The sequence below is a fragment of the Coturnix japonica genome, unplaced genomic scaffold, assembly GCF_054131305.1.
Source record: "Coturnix japonica strain WE unplaced genomic scaffold, WE-NBRP24 Scf046, whole genome shotgun sequence".
NCBI classification, from domain to species: domain Eukaryota; kingdom Metazoa; phylum Chordata; class Aves; order Galliformes; family Phasianidae; genus Coturnix; species Coturnix japonica.
This window is the reverse complement of record NW_028188949.1, coordinates 429,618-449,113: the sequence shown is the minus strand read 5'-3', so window position 1 is coordinate 449,113 and position 19,496 is coordinate 429,618. Positions and strand designations below refer to the sequence as shown.

Genomic DNA, 19,496 nt, shown 5'->3' with positions numbered 1-19,496 from the left:
CACAATACACTGCATTATGGTAATACTCGACAATCTCTGATGCATATTAGACTGGCAGTGTTAAAAATCTGTCAAAGGAAAAATAAACGATACGGGAAAATGATGATGTAAGACAGGACAGTAAACACTCTGCACTTGTGTAATCTGCCAAAATTCACTCCAAAATTGGCCTGGGAAAGAGAATGAGAGAGTATTGCGCACTCGGAACAGCTTTAGGGAACATTCCCAACTCAAGCAGAAAACAATACCTGACTGAGACACGGACGTAATCACAGAGGAGTGGAAAATACAACAGATCCGAATGAGGAGCTGAATAGGAAACACGGAGTGATTTTCTTCATTTCTTTGATTTCCCACTGGGCAGTAACCTGGAGGGAATCTTCCCTCTTGTTCATCCAAAGCAGGTTCGGTTCACTACCCTTCACTACACACGTTCACTCAGTCTGCCTTCTGCTCCTCTCCAAGCCCCTCTGTATCTTCTTCTGATGCTGCTGGTGATCCTTAATGGACTCTGCACAGTCTCTGTGTTCAAAAGTGTTTGTCCCAAAACAATGAGCCCCAGAGCTGTATTAGTCGCAGAATCCAAACTACCAGCACCTCCTGCCCTCAGCCATGGTTGGCTGCTCAGCCCTTCAATACACTTCACCCAGAGAACAGGGACGCTAAGGATTTCTTGCACCGACCTCGTACTTTCCTACATAAAAAAAGCTGCAGGAAAATAGTATCAAATGAACTGATTTTGCCAGTTCCATGCATCATGTTCCTAGTAATTCAAGTAATTGTCTATCACTCCTCAAATCCCTAAGAATCGTGGAATTATAGATTCTTAGCTTAGGTTGGAAGGGTCCTTAAAGATCACAGAGTTCCAACTGTCTGCCATGGGCTGGTTGCCCCCACCAGCTAAGGCTGCCCAGGACACTAAGACACATTCCCCCAGGACACTAAGGGGGAATGAGGCATAGGTTTGGCCAAGAGGTGGGAAAGAGAGAAGTAGCATTTTCCATGTGGGTTTATTCAGTAATTCTCTCACCACTAAGTTGCAGAAAATGGAAGGAAAAAAAACCACAACAACCAACAAACAAGCAAGGGATGAGGCCAAATTATATTGCTGAAGAGGAGTTATAGAGATTAGTGTAGTAATTAATCAAGACAACCATGTCAGCAAGGGTCTGACCTTTATTCCTGCCCTAGTAACAGCTTTGTCCCCGATGACTTTTGGCTTGCATGCTAAAGCGATTTAGATACATCCCTCAATTAATCGCAGGATATCCTCTGGGAGATAGGAGAGCAGTACTGCAAGCTGCCAACAGGGATGCTGAATCAGAGGAGGAGTGACCTAGTGAAGGGCACCTAGTGAAGGACATCAGCAGAGATGGGGAGGTAACCCACAGTTCTCTTTACCTCCTACACTTCACCCCTCACTGCTGGAAGCAAAATTGTTTGAAGCATCTAATTCGAGATCCTGCCATATTTTAAAAGATTAAGATTTCCAAAAAATAAGAAAAATAATAAGAGTGTCTTAAAATAACTTGCGTCTTTTTCTGTAAAGAAGCAACAGCACCACATCAAACTCACTCAGGCAGGATGACAGGCAGCTGCAGAGATCACGGCAGCAGTTGCTTCCCTCTTCTCTCTTTTCTTGTGAGATAAAGACCTTCTATCAGGCAGATGTGCTGCCAATCCCACACTCGTAGAGAGTGTGGAGTCCCTTGCTCAGTGTTTTGGGTCACCTGCAGCTTCTAGAGTAACTAGCAAGCACTACTCTCTGACAAAGAACCTCAAAGCTCTGCAGATGCAGTTGTGCCCCTGAACATATGGGAGGGGAGTACCTTCTATCCTGCCCACTAGGGACAGACAAGTGGAATCTGAGCTCTCTCAGAAAGGCAGTGTACAACTACAGACCTTCAGTAAATAGAAGGACTAAAAAGCTACACATTCAGGAGAGTGGTGAAGCTCAAGATTGGCAAGAGATAGAAACAACACTAGGAGACGTCTGCTTCTATTAGAATAGCTATTATCACAGCAACTGAATACCTGAATCAGTTTTTGTCTCCTAAGAAAAATAACAAACGCATTTGCCCATCAAGTTTGTCCATTATGGCAGTTAGAAGCAGAGACTGTCAGAGCTTTATGCCTGTGAATTAAAGTCCCTGTCAGGATCTTAGCTAGTCAGAGTGAACAGAAGCCTTAAATTAATAGCTTAAGTTACAAAACTCAGAACAGCTAACACACATGTTGAGTACACCCAGCTTGTTGTGAGGTTTTCAGATACTTGTCTGAATGAACCCCAGATCTCCTGCTCAACACAGACAGGGTCTCGTATAAAGTCTGGAATAGATTTTCTAAGGTTTATTTTTAGCAGCTGTTCCACAGTTCTGATACAGAACAGAGACAACCCAGACATGATACTCTGATGGTGAAATGAATCATTCTTTCAGAGCTCTGAAAGCACTAACAGGCCATAAAGGTCCTCAGCCAGACCCGCCTGGGGCCTTTACCCATACCCTCTACCTATTCTAAGAGCCCCACTTCAGCTTAGGGCTCTGCTGTAAAACTGCAGGTCTGTAGCTCCTGTAGCAACGCTTACATGCTTTTACCTGAGCACACCCTATGGTGTGTATATGGTGTACCCTATGGTGAGACTCTGACTCACAGAACTGACTTCCCAGCATCACCTTGTCACTGTGGACCTGCCAAGTGGTTTCTGAGCTGTTTGATCCCACAAACATCACCCTGAATTACTAACGTGTGTTTTCACTTTGGATCTGCTACACTACCATGGACTTGCCTAATAATGTGGACTCGTGGCTGAATCCAAGTACTCTTCAGAAGCCTGGTCTGCTTACCTTGCTTGGAGACAGTGAGACTTGGCCTTGGCTGCCAAACAGAGACTATCTGGTATTATCTCAATTTCTCCTACTGCTAGCACTGACCCTAATTCTTTTCTCAGAAGAGGCACACATACTATTTTTCTCCCATATACCTCAATACAGAGATTACAACATCCTAAACCACAATTAGATTAGGCCACCAGAACTATCTCACACTACAATCCAGATACAAAAATAGATTCCCTTTCCTTAGCTATTGTTGGCAAACACGGGTTCTAGTGAGAGAAGTTATTTCTGGACTTTTACTGGCAAGCCTTCTTTTCAGAGACTAAAAGGAAGAGCTGGTGCTGGTGGAAAAATTGTTAGACATGACTTTGAAGAAATGGCAGTTTCTGCCAAGCTCTTATGTGTGTTTCTCTGTGGGGGGAAAAAGGCTTTATTAGCTTTTCTTTCCAGAGGTCACATCTGTGAGGGTAAGTGAAAGAAAAAGGCACGTATGGAAAGTCCTCCGTCTCAGATTGACAATCAGCTGCACAGTCAGTGCCACAAAAGCCCTTTTGCACTTGTGCCTCTTCTTTCATGAAGGAAAATCCCCATTTTCTTAGAACAAAATGATGGCTGAATGTGAATGCACTGGAGTTTCCCGCTGATTTTGGTACACTGTGTTATCTCCTACTTGGAAACCCTGAGCACTTCTCATCAGGCATTTATATAGATCTGTGCATACACACACATTTACATGATCACAGATGTACAGGGACACATTTCTAAGACTCTAGCATTACAACAAACAACAACCATCCATAAAGACACAATTAAAGTTACACGTTCATCAGACACACTGGTGCACACTTGAACATGCATTGGACTGTCTTCCACACCCACGTGTATCCACATTCATGTTTATATTGTAGTCTTCCACAGTCTGTAGTTTGCACCCACGAATACTAACTGCACAAACCCAGCCCAGCGGAACAAACACTCATTTAATGTGTAATTCAAAAACCATAGGCATGTACTCTCCATGCACTCTGCTGCTGGCTTTCCCCTCTAAACAGGATGCAAATCCTACACAGTCCTATAGGCTGAGTTCTCTCTATACAACAAGTAGCTGAGCTGTGGCACACAAAAGTGCCAACGTGCCATTGCAAGAATTAAAGGTTTTATGAGTCTTTTCTCCACTTCCACAGTCTCCCCCTTCCAGTTAATGTCAAGCGTGTATATATAAATGAGATGTATTTGGGGCTTGTGCCAAGTCTCTGTAACACGGACACAGAAATAATATGGGTAAAACATGATTTGTATTGGGACTGCTCTGGTTGTCTTAAAAAGAAGGTCTTCAGTGACTGATTTGGCCTTTCTGGAAGCTTCTTACTGTTTAAATTGTAGAGTTATGAGACCTCACATTCAGTTCAGCTTATCACAGCTGTACATCCTCATGTGAAATCAGGGGAACTGACTGAGAAGAGTAGGGTACTTGATGAAGCACCTTGGGGATTGAAATGTGTGTTATTAAATGTACATGAAATAAACAAAATTTCACTCCCATTTATTCCAACCAGTCAGAATCTCAAGCAAAGGCAACCTGGCCTTAAGTGGACTGCATTTATATATCTGGAGTGAGCCCAGAAGTGTCAGGTGCTACTCATTCTTATGATGCATGTCAGCATGTAACACACCAGATCTTATCAGTATGAAACCAACACCTCTTTGGGCTGTCCCTCATCTCTGAATGTTTTCACACAGACTCAGAAATCTAAGGTTTTCTCTTCCAGAGAGCATCACTAAAGATTATTCCAAAAAGACACAGAAAATTCTGCTAATATTCCTCCTCCTCTCTACCAATGAATTCACAGAAGACATCATTCATGCTACACCAACTAAGGGCAGACACTAAAACGTTACCTGAATACCCTGAGATCAAATGTCTGTCCAGAAGCAGTGAGTATCAAAAACATGACAAACAATTCACCATTTACACACTGTATCTCTGAATCAAGAGGTTGAAGGTATTTAAATGGAAGCTGACTTGACTTCTGTCTGTTATCTTTTCTGCTTTCTGTCAGCAGCTTCTCTAACACCCACTGCTGTGGCAAACCTTGCTTATCCTGTCTTCCTATGCCACAAAACGTAACCAGATTGGTTTAATTTCTGCAACACCTACGCTGAGAAAGATATTACTAAAAAGCTGTAGAAGAGTCAAGGAACATGTGCTGCGTTCCTTCCAACACCTTGATGAACACTGGATGAACAGAAGTGAAAATACTTTACAAGGAATAAGGCACTTCCCCTCACTTTACAATGCAGTAGGTCACACCAGCTTAGACAGCCTGTACTGACAGCAATTGCCTGCTTTGTTTTGCTTTCCACCACCTTAGCACCCTTTGTGTCAATACATATAAGAACTGAGCTGCGCAGTGTGAGGAGCCCACCTTACCCTTCTGCTCCAATCTCAGCTAGAAGAGGAGATGCGAAACAGCCTTAGAAGACATCCATCTCCTCTGCACGTGGAAGCCCACAGGACAGCAAGGCACACATCCATAGACCCCAGCACTGCGAGTGTGCTGCCTGACATCAGGCTTCATTGCAATCCTATACACCACACTCCACACCTTTAATTAGTTACAAATGCAAAGGAACTGAAGGACAGATTTCCCACCTAGCTTTGCATTTATTAAAAGGTCACCAAGGAAACATGATTTTTTTCCTGTGAACAGACATCAAAAGCTAATGAAACCTGAACTTCATCATTGCTGTGTACCTTTTCTTTTCAGTTTTCATTTAGAAATGAACTTCCTTTCCCCTTCACGAGATAATCCAGGCTCCCACAAGTGCTTTGCAAGAATGGTTTGGCCAAAAGGGTGAGTTGTGCATCCCTTCCTTTTTCTCTTTCCACTGACAGCCATGAAACAGTGTCATACGACAGAGGAATGACACACAGCACAACATAATTCTAGCTGTACGTAGAAAATATAGACCTTAAGGTAGCCACATGTGCTATGCATAGATGCACAAAATACAGACATGTATTTAAAGCAATAAATATGCATGTCAGTTGCACACCTTTTGTGTTCTGCCTAAAACCAGAAATAAATGCATGCATACAAACATCTTTGGGCACAACTTCTTCCAAGTGCAGCACACAAACACATCCTCTAGTGTGCATACAGATGTTCCCCTAGCTACTGCATTGAAAAGAACAATTATGCACATCCCATAACTCAGTGGCAGTAACATGCCATTGCCACTTGTGTGCTCGTGTCTGTATTCTAACACATACCCTACCTCTATGCATGCGAGAAGGCTGGGAATCAATAACCACTTACAGCCCTTCAATCCAACACTGTCAACTTTGTTCCCCTCTGTTTATAGTGACAGACAAGAAGAGTGAAGACAGGGGACACATCAGTATGCAGCGTAGGAGAAGTGGACACTATCAGCATAAGCAACAGACAGGAGCTACTGAATTCAGTAGTGGCTGCTCTTGCCTCCTGCAACAAGCAGAGCTGCCGCTGTCCCAGAAATCTGGTTTTTTCCCAGGAAATTGATGCAACCAGATAGAAGAAACCAGAGCAATAACCGAGGGCCATTTTCCTAAAACAACATAATTGTACAAAAAAAAAGATTCGGAAAAAAAATTCAATTCTTATTTGTTTCCTAGGTCTGAGCAATGATCTTGTCTACATAATGATGCACAACATGCTCGGTATAACACCAGAACAACTCGATATCATATCCTGCAGAGAAGACAGCATGAAACTAAATATACTTCAGACACAGCAGGCTACCTTTAAAAATTGTCAAGTTGCTTCGTTGACCTTTTAAAGGGAATGAACATACAAATGCATTACATTTAAGAGCAAGTCAATACCTCAATGAATTTCAACCAATCCTGCAGCATGTGGAATAACCAAAAAGCTGTTGGTCTGACACGAGCTCTAATCATGTACCTCCATCAAAGCTCACAGCCTCACCCACCCAAAATGCTGTCCAAGCATCTCAGAGCTACTCGGTCTCAGCCTACAACATGGCCTTGGTTTTACAGTCCTGAGTTTCTCACTGTATCTATATTCAGAGATCTTCTGCATTATGAACACGTCCCATTACGCCAGGCCTGAATCTCTCCTGGGCAGAGATTGGCATTAATATAAATATAATTATGGTCATTTAATAAATGTATGATGCATGTCACTCTATCTCATTAAATTAACAACAGGAGTGAATTTCGTATTAGTCGTGACAAGGCCCATTTTCAAAGCTGACATTTAATATCACTCCCCAGCATAATCATACATCAGGCTTCACAAATTAAAGGATTTGATGTGAGCGAGGGATGATCAAATACATGAAACCACAGAACCAGTGCTGTAGCTTGCTGCAGATATTCAGCCTATGTAATACATTTACCTACAACTGATGAACCAGCAGAAATTCCAGCCATTTCAGTGCACACGGGGGCTCATGAAAGCATTCCTGATTTAGAAAAACTTCAGCACTTTGACCTCTGGAAGCCCTTCCAATCACCAAAGACAATGGCTTGATCAGAAAAGCGACCTTTCGGTCACTATTTCAGAGCCAGTCTGAGCTGTTTTCAGACTCCATTTACTTCATTCTCCCTCACTAGAAAAGACAAGAGGGCTGCTCGCAAAAGGTCACTGGGAAAATGGTGTCCAGCTGCCTGCTGCAAACTTCCTATGCGCCATCAGACTGCAGGGAACATAAAGCCCATCACATAGCTCATCCAGTGCTTTCATCTTTGGTGGAAAGCAGTAGTATTGGCCACGGTGTTGACTTTAGGTGCCTGTTCACCCAGGTGCAGGACATCTGAAGGTTGTGAGCAAGGTATTGTGTTGCTCAAGCGTGTTTATGCTGCGTTACAGAGCTGTCTCCCTTTTTCCCATCACTGCCAATTGGCGATGCATGCATGCATGCCCTGGGCCATCACAACATGGCTGTACAGCCCATTCTCCCCAACCCAGATGACAAGTCAGATCCAACTCTATTACTTCTCAATGCTGGGAAAAAGAACACAAGACAGACAATAATACAATGGAATTGAAGGCATAATATAACAGAAAAAGAAAGCGGCAGAGGAAATATCTTAACAAGTGCTGGTCCTCCATTGTTTTCACACAGAATTAGCATTTCAAATCAAATAAACTACTTAATTCAATTCTCAGCTCCCTCACAAGCTAACAGCATTTTATATTTATCTCCAAGTCAGAACAAGTCTTTCCACTTGTAGCCTGCTGGCCATCAGCTTTTAAAGGAATACTTCCCACTGAGATGCTAACCGTCCTTCTGATCATGTGGCAAAAACATACACATACTTAAAACCCTACTTAGTAAAAGAAGTCATCTCTACCAGGAATAAGCTACTGCAAAATGGACAGTGTTTCAGGGCTTTTTATTCCCATTGTATGTAGCTGTACTCCTCTCACAGACTCATTTGCAATATCGTTTTCAAACTCATTGAAAATCGCCTTTCTCATTTTGTTTCTGAGTGAATCTCTGATTCAATATTCTTGTGTAAGTTCACCTGCTACTTCCAGCACCACCAAAGGAAACTTTTCGCAATAGCCAAGAAGAGGTGGCACGCAGTAAGAGATTTGGTTAGGAATACTTTGGGAAAAACTTATTTAATCCAAGGCAGAACTTAATTGTGAAGTACACCAGGCTTCAGGCGGCTCTTCTCAGAAAGAACTCCTTGGGTTTTAGGTTACATTTCTGATCAGACGTCATAAGAAGAATAGCTTTTTCTTTTCCAGTCATTGCACTGAATTCTTTTTTACTGTCTTTAGTAGCAATTGCCATGAATTTTCAGTTACTTTCTTAGCTTCCCACATCTAATTCCTACATTACTTTGGCTGATACCCTTTTTCCCCTTTTTCTTTTGTTCACAGAGAATTAACCTATGCATTTTTCACCTCAGAATATCTTGATCATGATTAGGTAAATGGCCTCTACCACTGTTTACTCGTATCTGTCAGAATCTCTAGTAAACAATTAGTACTGGCAAAAAGGAAACAGACTAAAAGAAGTGAAATCCACCTCTTGACAATCCATCTATTACATAGATTCTTCATCAGTGTTATGATTCACTGTCCTCTATGCTCTAATTATCACCTTCTCTTTACTATTATACCAAGATGGGTTTTAACTAAATGTGTTCTCAATTCTTGATTAAGCTTTTTTTGGGATATGTAACAGAATCTATTTTAAAAACATTGGTTTTAAAATTTATAATACCTCCGTAATCTTTTTTTTCTTCCTCTTGTGGTCTGCTTTATTTATAATACATCCTCAGTCCTGGACTATTATCCCATATTAAGGGAAAAACATACATGAACACATATTAATAGAAATGATGCGCTCTGCCCTTATTAAACGTAATTGGGTCATGATCACTGGTGTCTAGGTAACCACCAACTCTCACACCGAAGATTATTTCACCCTTTCCTATCATAGTGTGGTCCAGAATAGAGCTATATTGGATACAACATCTTTTGTACTAGAAAATAATCATCTGTAATGTTCGGAATCTGTAATAGAATTTACTGCTGCCTACACAAAATCTCAGGTACATAACACCTAGACAGAAGTCTCTATGACCACTCTCCTCTATGACCACTGGAAAGCAGTTCGGTTTATCCATCATTTACACAACCATTACCTTTCCATCTTTTCTTCCTTCTCTCAATTTCAGCTCTAAAAAGTTGTTAGATAATAACAATAATACATCTTTCCTTTTCACCAAGAACCGTACGTATCCCATGACACACAACTGCACTCATTTCCACATGCATCATCTAAGCTCCTCTTGGTATCATATTTGTTTGCTTTAAGAAGAAAGTGTGACGCCAAATCACACTTACACTTGTTTATTCCTTTGTCCATTTTTCTAAGTGGAACTCGCTTATGATAATTACTTGGTTGAAAATATTTTAACGATTCCTTGTCTCACTTCAGCAGCTATTCATCAAAGATTAATATTCTATACTCCAGAAGCTGCCTGTCTTGAGTGTCTGAGAGTAAAAGAAATACTGCAAAACATCAGCACTTGGATGTCTCCAAATTCTCCTTCTCTCACAACTATGAGTAGCCAACAACTTCTTTGATCTCTACTGTCTTCAGCTCGTTCACCTCTCATCTGTCCCCACTTAGAGTATGTATGTGAATCACTTTTTAATTGTCCCTAATGTCTGCATTTCCATAGGCTGTGTGCTGTAATTTCTCTTTTCTGACCATGCATCTTCACTTGCAGATAGCCACCATCTGGCATCACATGCATCAAAAATTTCTTCCTTGGACAAAAATTAGAATATAGCAGGTTTCTCTTTGTCATCCATATGTGGTATACAACAGAGCCTCTTACCTAAAGATAAGCCATGAAGCTCCAGAAATATCATGTCTAAACATATTGCCTTCTCTGCCTCATAGATTACCCAGCACAAGCAACCTCTTTCATCTGTAAGTTTATCACATTCAGAAACACATATTTCTCCTCCGTTATTCAGAATTAAAGTGTTTGCAATTCAGTTTGGTTTAATTTACTTTGGAAATGAGTTAAGCCAAATTTAATTAAGGCCACCTTAATTCTGCTTCAGAGTGTTGACATGTGGCTTAATGTGGTTTAGCACAGGACTTTCCACTTGCTCCTTTAGCTAATTCAGAGGTACTTACCTGCACATTCTCATACAAACTATTATAGAATTCAGCCTGTTTTAATTAATTATCAAAACAGAAAGGTAACTTGGTTGCATTGTAAGTATTTTTAAGAGAAGAACCTGCAAGTTACTAAATCTCTCTTTAAACCAACAGAGAAAAAACTAGAGTACCTCTGAAAATAGCAGGCAGACGAATTCAAATTCGTACAAGGAAATAATATTTAGCACTTTCTGATCCCTGGAACAAAATATCAGGGGACCAGATGGATTTCCAATCATGTGATGCTCTCAAATCCAGTCTGAATTCTTTCTTCTATGAAAAATCTTACACAAACACGAGGGTTTGGTACAAAGCTGCCTATGTAGTATAGGAGGTCAAAACCAGAAGAGCTGATGGTTCTTTCTGGGACCATAAGCTGAAATAAGTGTTGTGGAAGAAGGGAAAGAGGAAAGACAATGCTATCAGTACAGGAGCTTAGCACATATGAAAAAAAAATATAAATCTCAATTGGGAACATAAAAAAGGAAAGACCAAAGAGACAAGAACTGGATGAGAAAAAAAAAGAAGAAGAAAGGATGCACCTACAGATTTCAAAGTTGGCAAGAATGAATAGAGTTAGTTTGATTTCTTTTTGACAAGACCAAGGGACCTACGATTGGATCATCCATGAATAAAGACAACAGTGGATGTGGCAGAGAACAGCAGATTAAAGAACCTGGGAGCTACAGCAGCTGTGAGAAGTACAGTGCAGAAATCAGTGGAGGGACAGAATGGAGGAGGAAGTGAGATTAAATTTCAATATATAGTTTACATTCAATATTGGACAGCATATCCAATACCACTAATATCACTAGTATGAACTAGTGGAGTTCACTGCTGCAGGAAATCCCGTGTGGGAAAATATTACGAAAGGGGACAGAAAAGTGCCATAATTATCAACAGAGAAAGTTGCTCATTATCATTACCACACCCTCGAAATAATCAGGCCTCATGCTGCAGCATATGAAGCAGAAAGGAGGCAGGTCAGGTGGGCCGGTAGGATTATTTCTTCTTTTCCATGTCTTAGTGTAATTGAATCAGTTGCACTACAGCCTGGTTTTGTTCTCTTAGGAGCCACGAGGAACCAAACACTGTATGAGACAGGATACCTGATCATATGGACCAATGGTCTGATCCAGCATGGCAAATGTTATGATGCTAAGAGGGGTAAAAATCAATCTTCGCAGAAAATCCTGTGTATAAAAGACTTTGAAATTTAGATGCTTCTAAAATCCATGCAGAGTAAAAGACAAACGTGGCTCCTCTAGCCTGTGCTTTTGCAACCTCCCATTCTTATTTGCCATGCCTGAGGAGTTCATGATTAGACTATGAGCTTCATCAAAGGGCAATTTTCAGCTGCCAAATAGATTTGTACAATAAATCCACATGGGACCAGATTAACAAGCAAGAGAGACATCAGAAATCAAAAACCTAGCCTCTGTAATTCCACTGAAAACTTGAAAGGATGATGTGCAATGATATTTAGACTTTTAAAGAGACACTGCCAGAATACTACAGCTAGTTTTCATTAGGAATTTTGCTTTTCTGTCTCACATCCTTCCCAAGAGTTCTTTTCATTAGCAGACTTAAATCCCACTTATATTCAAGGCTGCACCGTTCAGAACTGTTCAGTGGGCTTCAGAAAGAGTAACATTTCATCCAAAGTGCAGCATCTTTTCCATGCAACCATAAATTAATTAATTGCAAATGAATTTTTTGATTCTAACATCTAAGTTGTCTGGGTTTGCAATGTCAGCACCTGGGAATCTTCGATCTAATCCCATCCACAACTCCCAGAAAATGGGTATGACTGAATACTTGCATTTCTGATTCCATGTAGTCTGGCTTTTTATTTCCTAGGGAAATAAAAAAAAAAGCTTCTAGGGAAGCAGCTCGATAACTCTTTCCAATCTGTACCTACTACCACCTTTCTTCCCAAGAGTATGGGAAGACTGGGCTGCAACCAAGCATCTAGAAAGGTTTAGAAGTAGTTGAGGGAGAAAACAAACAAACAAAACAGGTATCAGCTGTTTATGGTATATTGGAAGGGGAAAAAAGAGAAATATCAGCATTCAGAAATGTACAGAATCAAGGTAACATCTGTTTTCCTTTCCTGGGTCCCACAGAATCTGCTGTGTTCCTTGGTTTAACAAATAAACCAGCTGCTAACTAGGAGATGCTCACATCATTTGCAAGTAAAAGGAAAGAAACGCAGGGATTTGTTGGAACAAGCCCTTTAAGACTAAGCCCCAAACAGAAGTGGTAAACATCAGAGCTACAGCAACTGATCGATTATATACAGTAGTGGAAAAGAGTTGAGAGAAAGAGGGGAGCACATGATGGCTCTGCTTTGCTGTTCCAAATACATCCATGTCTAGTGTACCTCCACAGAACTAGATGCTTCCAACTCTGCAAAGTCAGATCTACAATGACCTCATCCCATCATTACTTTCTGTTGTGCTGAAGAAAAAAAAAAAAACAAAACCTAAAAAACACCACTAACAACAAAACACAAAGCAATTACAAACCACAACAAGGGAGGGAACCTGTTCTCCAGTTACACTGACAGACAGCCCTCGATAATCTATCAACAACAGAGACAAAGGAACTGATTTAAGATGCTATTACTTCCAAAGGGCTCATATTGTGCTACTCTGTTTATTTAGGAGTTGGAGAAGTCGAGATCCTATTTGATCAGCTTTGAAATTGGTTCCAAAAGGCTGAGAAGTCAGCTGATTTTTCATTTCTCTGTAGTTCAAGGCCATATACATTTCTCCTTTTGTTTATATCAACAAAATCCGAGTTAGGATATAACACTCATTTTTTCTGCCAAGTCCGTGGAGAGTTCTCATCCAAGACTTTGCTCATCTGACTCAATCCAGCCTAAGAGGACCAGAAAATACAGGTTTGTGGCTGCAAGCCACAAGCCCTGGTGCTGTGCTTGCAGACTAATCATTATGTTGCTCTGGCCATCCAAGGAAGATGAATGCTCACCGTCTCCTGGTTGGTTTGCTCTTTCCCATGTGCCTTTGCTCATTTCCTAAATGCCATTAACCTTTATATCGTTGCATTAAGTGAAATCGTCAAGACTAAAAGGTACCATTAGAATATCTTGAAAACTGAATCACAATTTACTGAAAAGGATTGGTGGGCACAAAAGGAGCATGAAAATACGGAAAACAGGATGCAAACGTTTGCAATGGGCAACAACTAAAGAAAACACAATGAGCAGAAAACCTTAATTTAATCCTTCACTCCTTAGATTACTACAAGATAACTATTTGTTTTTCTCTTATACTTCTCTTACAATTACAGCTGCTTCCAATTTGAATCACTTTGGACCAGAACTGGAAGCAGAACTATTTAGAAAAAAAAAAACAAAAAAACATTCTTCTATATTTCTTAGCATCTGCTTTTGAATGACGTGCCCAGGCCTCAGAGGGTTCACTAGATGCACGTTTTAGAGATGATTTTTTGGATAGAAACTTCTGGATGCTTGTGAAACTTACTCATACTTAGGAAAAGTGTAAAACGTGGGAGACAATGGAAACCAGAAATAGGAAAAGCCTCAGATTTCAAAGATGATGTAAACAATTTACTGGAATGCTCATCAGAAAGCCCAGAATAAACTCCATCTCTTTTCATTTCCCTTCTGCAAGTACTTATCAAATACGCTCTGTGGCAAGAACATTGCTGCAACCATTTCTGTTGGTGCCTGAATACTGGCATGAGTCCAAATTAAAATTATTTGCAAGTTTGTGCACTAGGCATCCAATTACAAGAATGATATACAAGAATATCATTGCTTCTGTATGCCAGTAAGACAACGTTACGCGACTGCAAACTCCCTCAAAACAACCCAATTTCTGACTATCGACTGTAATAAACTGCTTATGAATAAGACATACATAAAAATTCCACAGAAATATAATATGTGATACGCAATAATAAGGAAGATAAAGAAAATCTTTCATTGCCTATAGATAACTATAAAGAAACAGAACTGCAATTTCAGGGACAAATGATGTATTAGTAACAATTTGGTTATTTTGGACAGAAATGGGTCAAACCAGAGCAGTCCACCTCTGAAAGAGTAGCAAGAGGAAAGGCTTTCATCTTGGCATACTGCTTTATTTCTGCCACACTTTCACGGCAATTCACTGGTTCATTACTTGTATAAAATAATTCAGTAAATGCTAGCCAGGTTACAGGGGATGGATAATGGCAGCTCTTCCCATTTATTAGACTCTCATCTCTGCAGTTACTGTATAAGGGGCCAGGATGCAGAGCTTTTCATCCAGTTCTGCTACCCGTTTATCAGCAGCTCCGTCCTTTTATCCCTCAGCATTTAAGTACTTCCATCTCCGAAATACAAACTATTGGCTCTTATCTAACAAGAAAGTTATCTTGGTTTTATGCCAGTATAGCATAGGAAAAACAAAAAGATGCAATTTATTAACCTTCTAAACAGAACGAGACAGACTTCAGCAAGATGGCACATGATTTGTGGAACACACGTTACATGACTAATGTCACATCCTCGCTCACACGAAGATGGCTCACAGAACCTTCAGGGACATTCACTCTCACAATTTATCTGGGGTTAGTTTTGTAGAGATGGGGGCTTCTAATTGTTAGACAGGCCATGACTTTTGACAGTTACTCTGGCCAGGCTCCACCTGCCAATTGCTGCCGTTACATCAGGCACAATTTTACCTCTAATTTCTCCTACTGTAAATGACTGGAGAGAATGCAAGCAAAATCGAATCAAACCAACCAACCAACCAACAAAACAACATCAGTTTTTCCTCACCTCTAGCTTGCTTTACCAGTTCAGTGAATTGAGTAGTTGGACTCAAAAGAAGAAAAACTTTTCCAACATGAAGATGGGTTCTATGGAAGAGCGTTCCTGAAATTCCCCAAATCCTCCTTTCAAAGGTGTTTTGAACAACTATCAACAATTTCTTATGAACGTATGGCCACTCTGCTCGGTGCTGCTCTCCCTGATTCCATCATCTCTGCAAATGGATGGCTTTTCCCTCTCATCAAGTCGGATAATAAAAGTTGGGGCATTCAATTCCCCTCATTCAGAAGCATTAGACTGGACAGAATTAATTTTTTCTCTTGACTCTCCCAAAGACTTTCTTCAAAAAGGGATCCACGTCACCAGTAAAATCTCCTTCAAAGGGTACTGTCAAAATATCTGGAATAATTTAAAAACTCATTTGTTACTCCTTGTTGCGTGTATCCCTTTGAAGCAAGAAGCTGAAGTCTATTTACATCAGTACTTCATCTCCTCTACCAGGCACAACATGTCAAGGAAAATGCCTTTCCAACACCACATGTACTGAGAGAGCACGGAGCTGAGTTTTGAGATTTGCCATGTTTCTACTATATCTGTTTTGGAACGCAAATGTATACATGGCTCAAAATACATCAAACTCGTAGGATGGTGAATACAGTTAGTAATCTGAACATCCCAGTGAAGTACGTTACTACAGGCGTCTTAACTAGTCAGCCAAGAATCAAGAAGAATAAAGTGTAGTACAATAGGATATGGTAAAACAAAGAGCTATGCCAGTTTAAAAATGAATCACACTGAAGAAACTTAGGAGAATATCCATATGCGTCAGTGCAGATTTGATTCTTTTGGGCCAATATTTGCTCCCGATTGTACTGAATAGAGCTTTCTATGGCACAGCCTTATATTCAGTATTCTGCAAACCAAATAAGACAAGATGGCTCAACAAAATCCTGCAAAAGGAGGACAGTAATACAAACCTGGAGGGCAATAGGTCCAGTGAGGGAGTTAATACAGACTGCATTCACACTGGGAGAGAAATGATAGGCAGTTTCTGATTACTTTTTGATTGTGAGATTGTAAACTGGTAGAAGTAGGAAAGAGAATTCCTTGTTGAAATGGACTGCTTTGTTTTAGGCAGCTTTCAAATGGAGACACTGCTGTTCTAAGACTCAATTGGACAATCCAGACAAAATCAAAGAGAGTCTGGATTTTTTTTCCCCTTCTTTTCTTCTTCTTTATGTTGAATAAAACCTTAGATAAGATCAATAGTTTCTTTAGTTTTATGTTTCTCTTCCTTAAGGGTAGATGGCTTATTGCATTTCCATTGATCACACAGACAGGGAGATTCAACAGACAAGTCATCTTTTCTTTTGCTCTCATTTCTGCCCTCCCCCCATACCCATTTGAAATCAAATGACTTTTAATCGAGGCTGGGGTCACAACTGTTTCTCATTTACATATCACTAGTAACAAATTCATGCCTTATTTTTCACTCACTAAACTGCTTTAGAAATGAAAGTCACATTTCTATACATGATATGCCACACACCGTGCAATCGAAAAACTTTAGGAACTTCTTTTCTGGGCCTCTCTATCAGACAGGTTACCTCAGCCCTCCTACAACATTGCTCTGTGGTGAGAGGGGGCTTACCTGACAGCCCTGTGTATTTAATATTTAAGCTTCTTACAGTCTCTACAAAGCCTTCCTCTGTTTTTTCCTAAATCCTTTGCAAACTCCCTATCAGATATGTGCAACTTCAAGCACAAGAAGTTTGTATCTCAGTTTACAGTCAGCAAAGCAGCTACATTCACCATTATTTTCACCATTTTCAAGAAGGAAGAAAGTCAAAGATCAGGATCCAGAACTGCTACCAACACCATTAGAAGCCTGACCACCAGCTTACTGAGTGGTGGTGCACTTGGGAGAACGTTGCATAAAACATTTTAGATCTGCTGGCACAACTTATGCAAACTTGGGTTGAAAATACTGAAGGAAGTAGAGAACAAATCATTAGACACTGATATAACCTGATGTCCAACTGCTTTTAGATGTTACTCAGATTATCTAGGAAATGAGTTAAATTCTCCATGGAGATCACTAGGAGTTTTGCCACTGACATTAGTCAAGGTAGAATTTCTCCCCACTGTCTGAAGGAAATTTAAAACCCCACCACAACCTGTGGTACCTATTGCACCCCATCAGCACTTCTCAGAGTAGGGAGCACTAGGTGTAATGCTCAGGGCAGTTATATTCTCTTTCTTTAAACCATCTTCAGATATTTCTTCTGCCTTTTCTATCTAAGAAATGATGTGAGTATAGTAGAGCACTGTTAAAACAGTAGCTGAGTACTTGCTGGCCACATTCTATGGAATGTAAAAGGATTTACATAGAACTTGCAAAGAATAATTTGAACGTCTTATTAATTGTTATTTGTAACAATGGCTTTTTCCTTAAGGGTCTTTTCGGATCCTTAACCACATATTAATGCTGTATAGATAAGGATTGCTCCCTAGTGGGAGAAATAAGGTGGAGCACAGAATCCCTTCCATGGAAAGCAACAGGTTTGGGAAAGGAACAAAAAGAATTCACCAACTGAGCAAGTGGAGAATTATGTACAGCTAAATACAATTACCAGAGCTCAAACCATGTACTTAAAAAGTGCCAAGAGGCTCCTGTCTCTGATGCACTCAGCACAAGTACAGCCCTTCCCACAGTATCTGGAACATCATTTGGTAAGAAATTTAGCTCCATTTAGTTCACAGTTAAAGCTGTGGCTTCAGCTCATAGATGAGCTACCTTTGGCTGTCAGTAACAAACTCCAAGTGCAGAATTCTCAGTGCAGGCTCTTAAGTTTAGCCAAGCAAATGCCCAGATAGACTGCAACAGGAAGTGTACGACTCCTAATATTCATGTTAATTACCTTAGATCTACTGTGAATACCATTATAAAGACACAGTCTGTATCATCTCAAAAACACTCCTTCATTCAGCTCAATATTTTTGGCATTAGACTGGAATTTCTTTTTATTTCACTGTCAAATGAAACCTCGTAGCAAGGAACCTACTTCCCTGGCATGGAAGATTAAAAGTGAAGGATCGTGGAAGGATTTAACTGAGAAGAAACTCAGTAGAATGGCTACACTTATATTATAGAAGGAAGCTGGCAATACCAAACAGCATAAAAACAGCACACTCTATTCTCCCAAGCTCATTAGACACACATTAGAAGGAGTGTGCCATGTAGTTCTTTGGAAGAGGTACTTACTTTGTAGAGACCATGGCTGCAGCCGCAGTACGTGCTCTCCATGGTGTAGCTCCTCAGCACACCCATTTCTTGCCATACCACCACCCGGGCTGTTGACTCGCGGGACTTTTCTACAAGGAAGCTGCAGCTGTTCATGACAAATGCAGGGGCCACTTTGTCCAGGATTTTAGGAAGAGTCTATAAGAAAGTATCAGCAATGAGAAAATGAATCAAACAGATGTACATGCATTTATATCACAAATACATCTACAAGAGGCCTATGCTGTTTAAAGCGCGTATCACCAAAGCTACCTGTAGAAACTGTCACTGTGATAGTTCCAGTTAGTGCCAAACTGGTCTCATCTTCATCCCAAGTGAAATCTTCATATTCTAATGTTTTGTTGTGTTTGTTTGTTTTTTTGTCCCCAGTCACAGACAAAAATGCTGTAAGTACATTTGGTACATCCCATCCAAAATGATGTCTTTGCACATCCTATAGTTTTGGACTGCTGAAGTCACTTATGAAGCTTTATTTTTTAAGCTGCTTCAACATTAACTACATTTTCCTGTTCTGCCTAGAGGGCTGCAGTCATAGCTCAGCACACAATGTTTCCATTCTTTCCTTTCCAGCTCCTCCTCACAATTTGACAAGGGATTCAGCTATAGGAGGAATTTTGTTTGAACACAGCACACAGCAAAGAAGGGGAATGCATAATCCCACTGAAGGTCACAGATAATTATAGGAAAATAGAGCTTAGCATTTAACTATCTTGCATTGTGAAATAAACCAAACTATTCTCATCTGGGATCAAATGGTACATTGAATGCACTCTGTATAGAAAGCGGCAATAAAGAGTAAATATGAAAATTCAGTAAAATTACCTCTTAGCTCTGAGTGATTTTCTTATTC

The 19,496-nt window shown here is 40.4% G+C and overlaps 1 protein-coding gene across 1 annotated transcript in view; it reads right to left on the bottom strand.

Annotated features, from left to right (window-relative positions):
* Positions 1-19,496, bottom strand: part of LOC146752319 (cytosolic carboxypeptidase 4-like) — a 91,145-nt gene that overhangs the window by 34,037 nt on the left and 37,612 nt on the right. Inside the window, exon 4 of the mRNA XM_085532006.1 lies at positions 18,608-18,784. Within this exon, the coding sequence (XP_085388132.1) occupies positions 18,608-18,784 (177 nt within the window). The remainder of the gene's footprint in view (positions 1-18,607; positions 18,785-19,496) is intronic.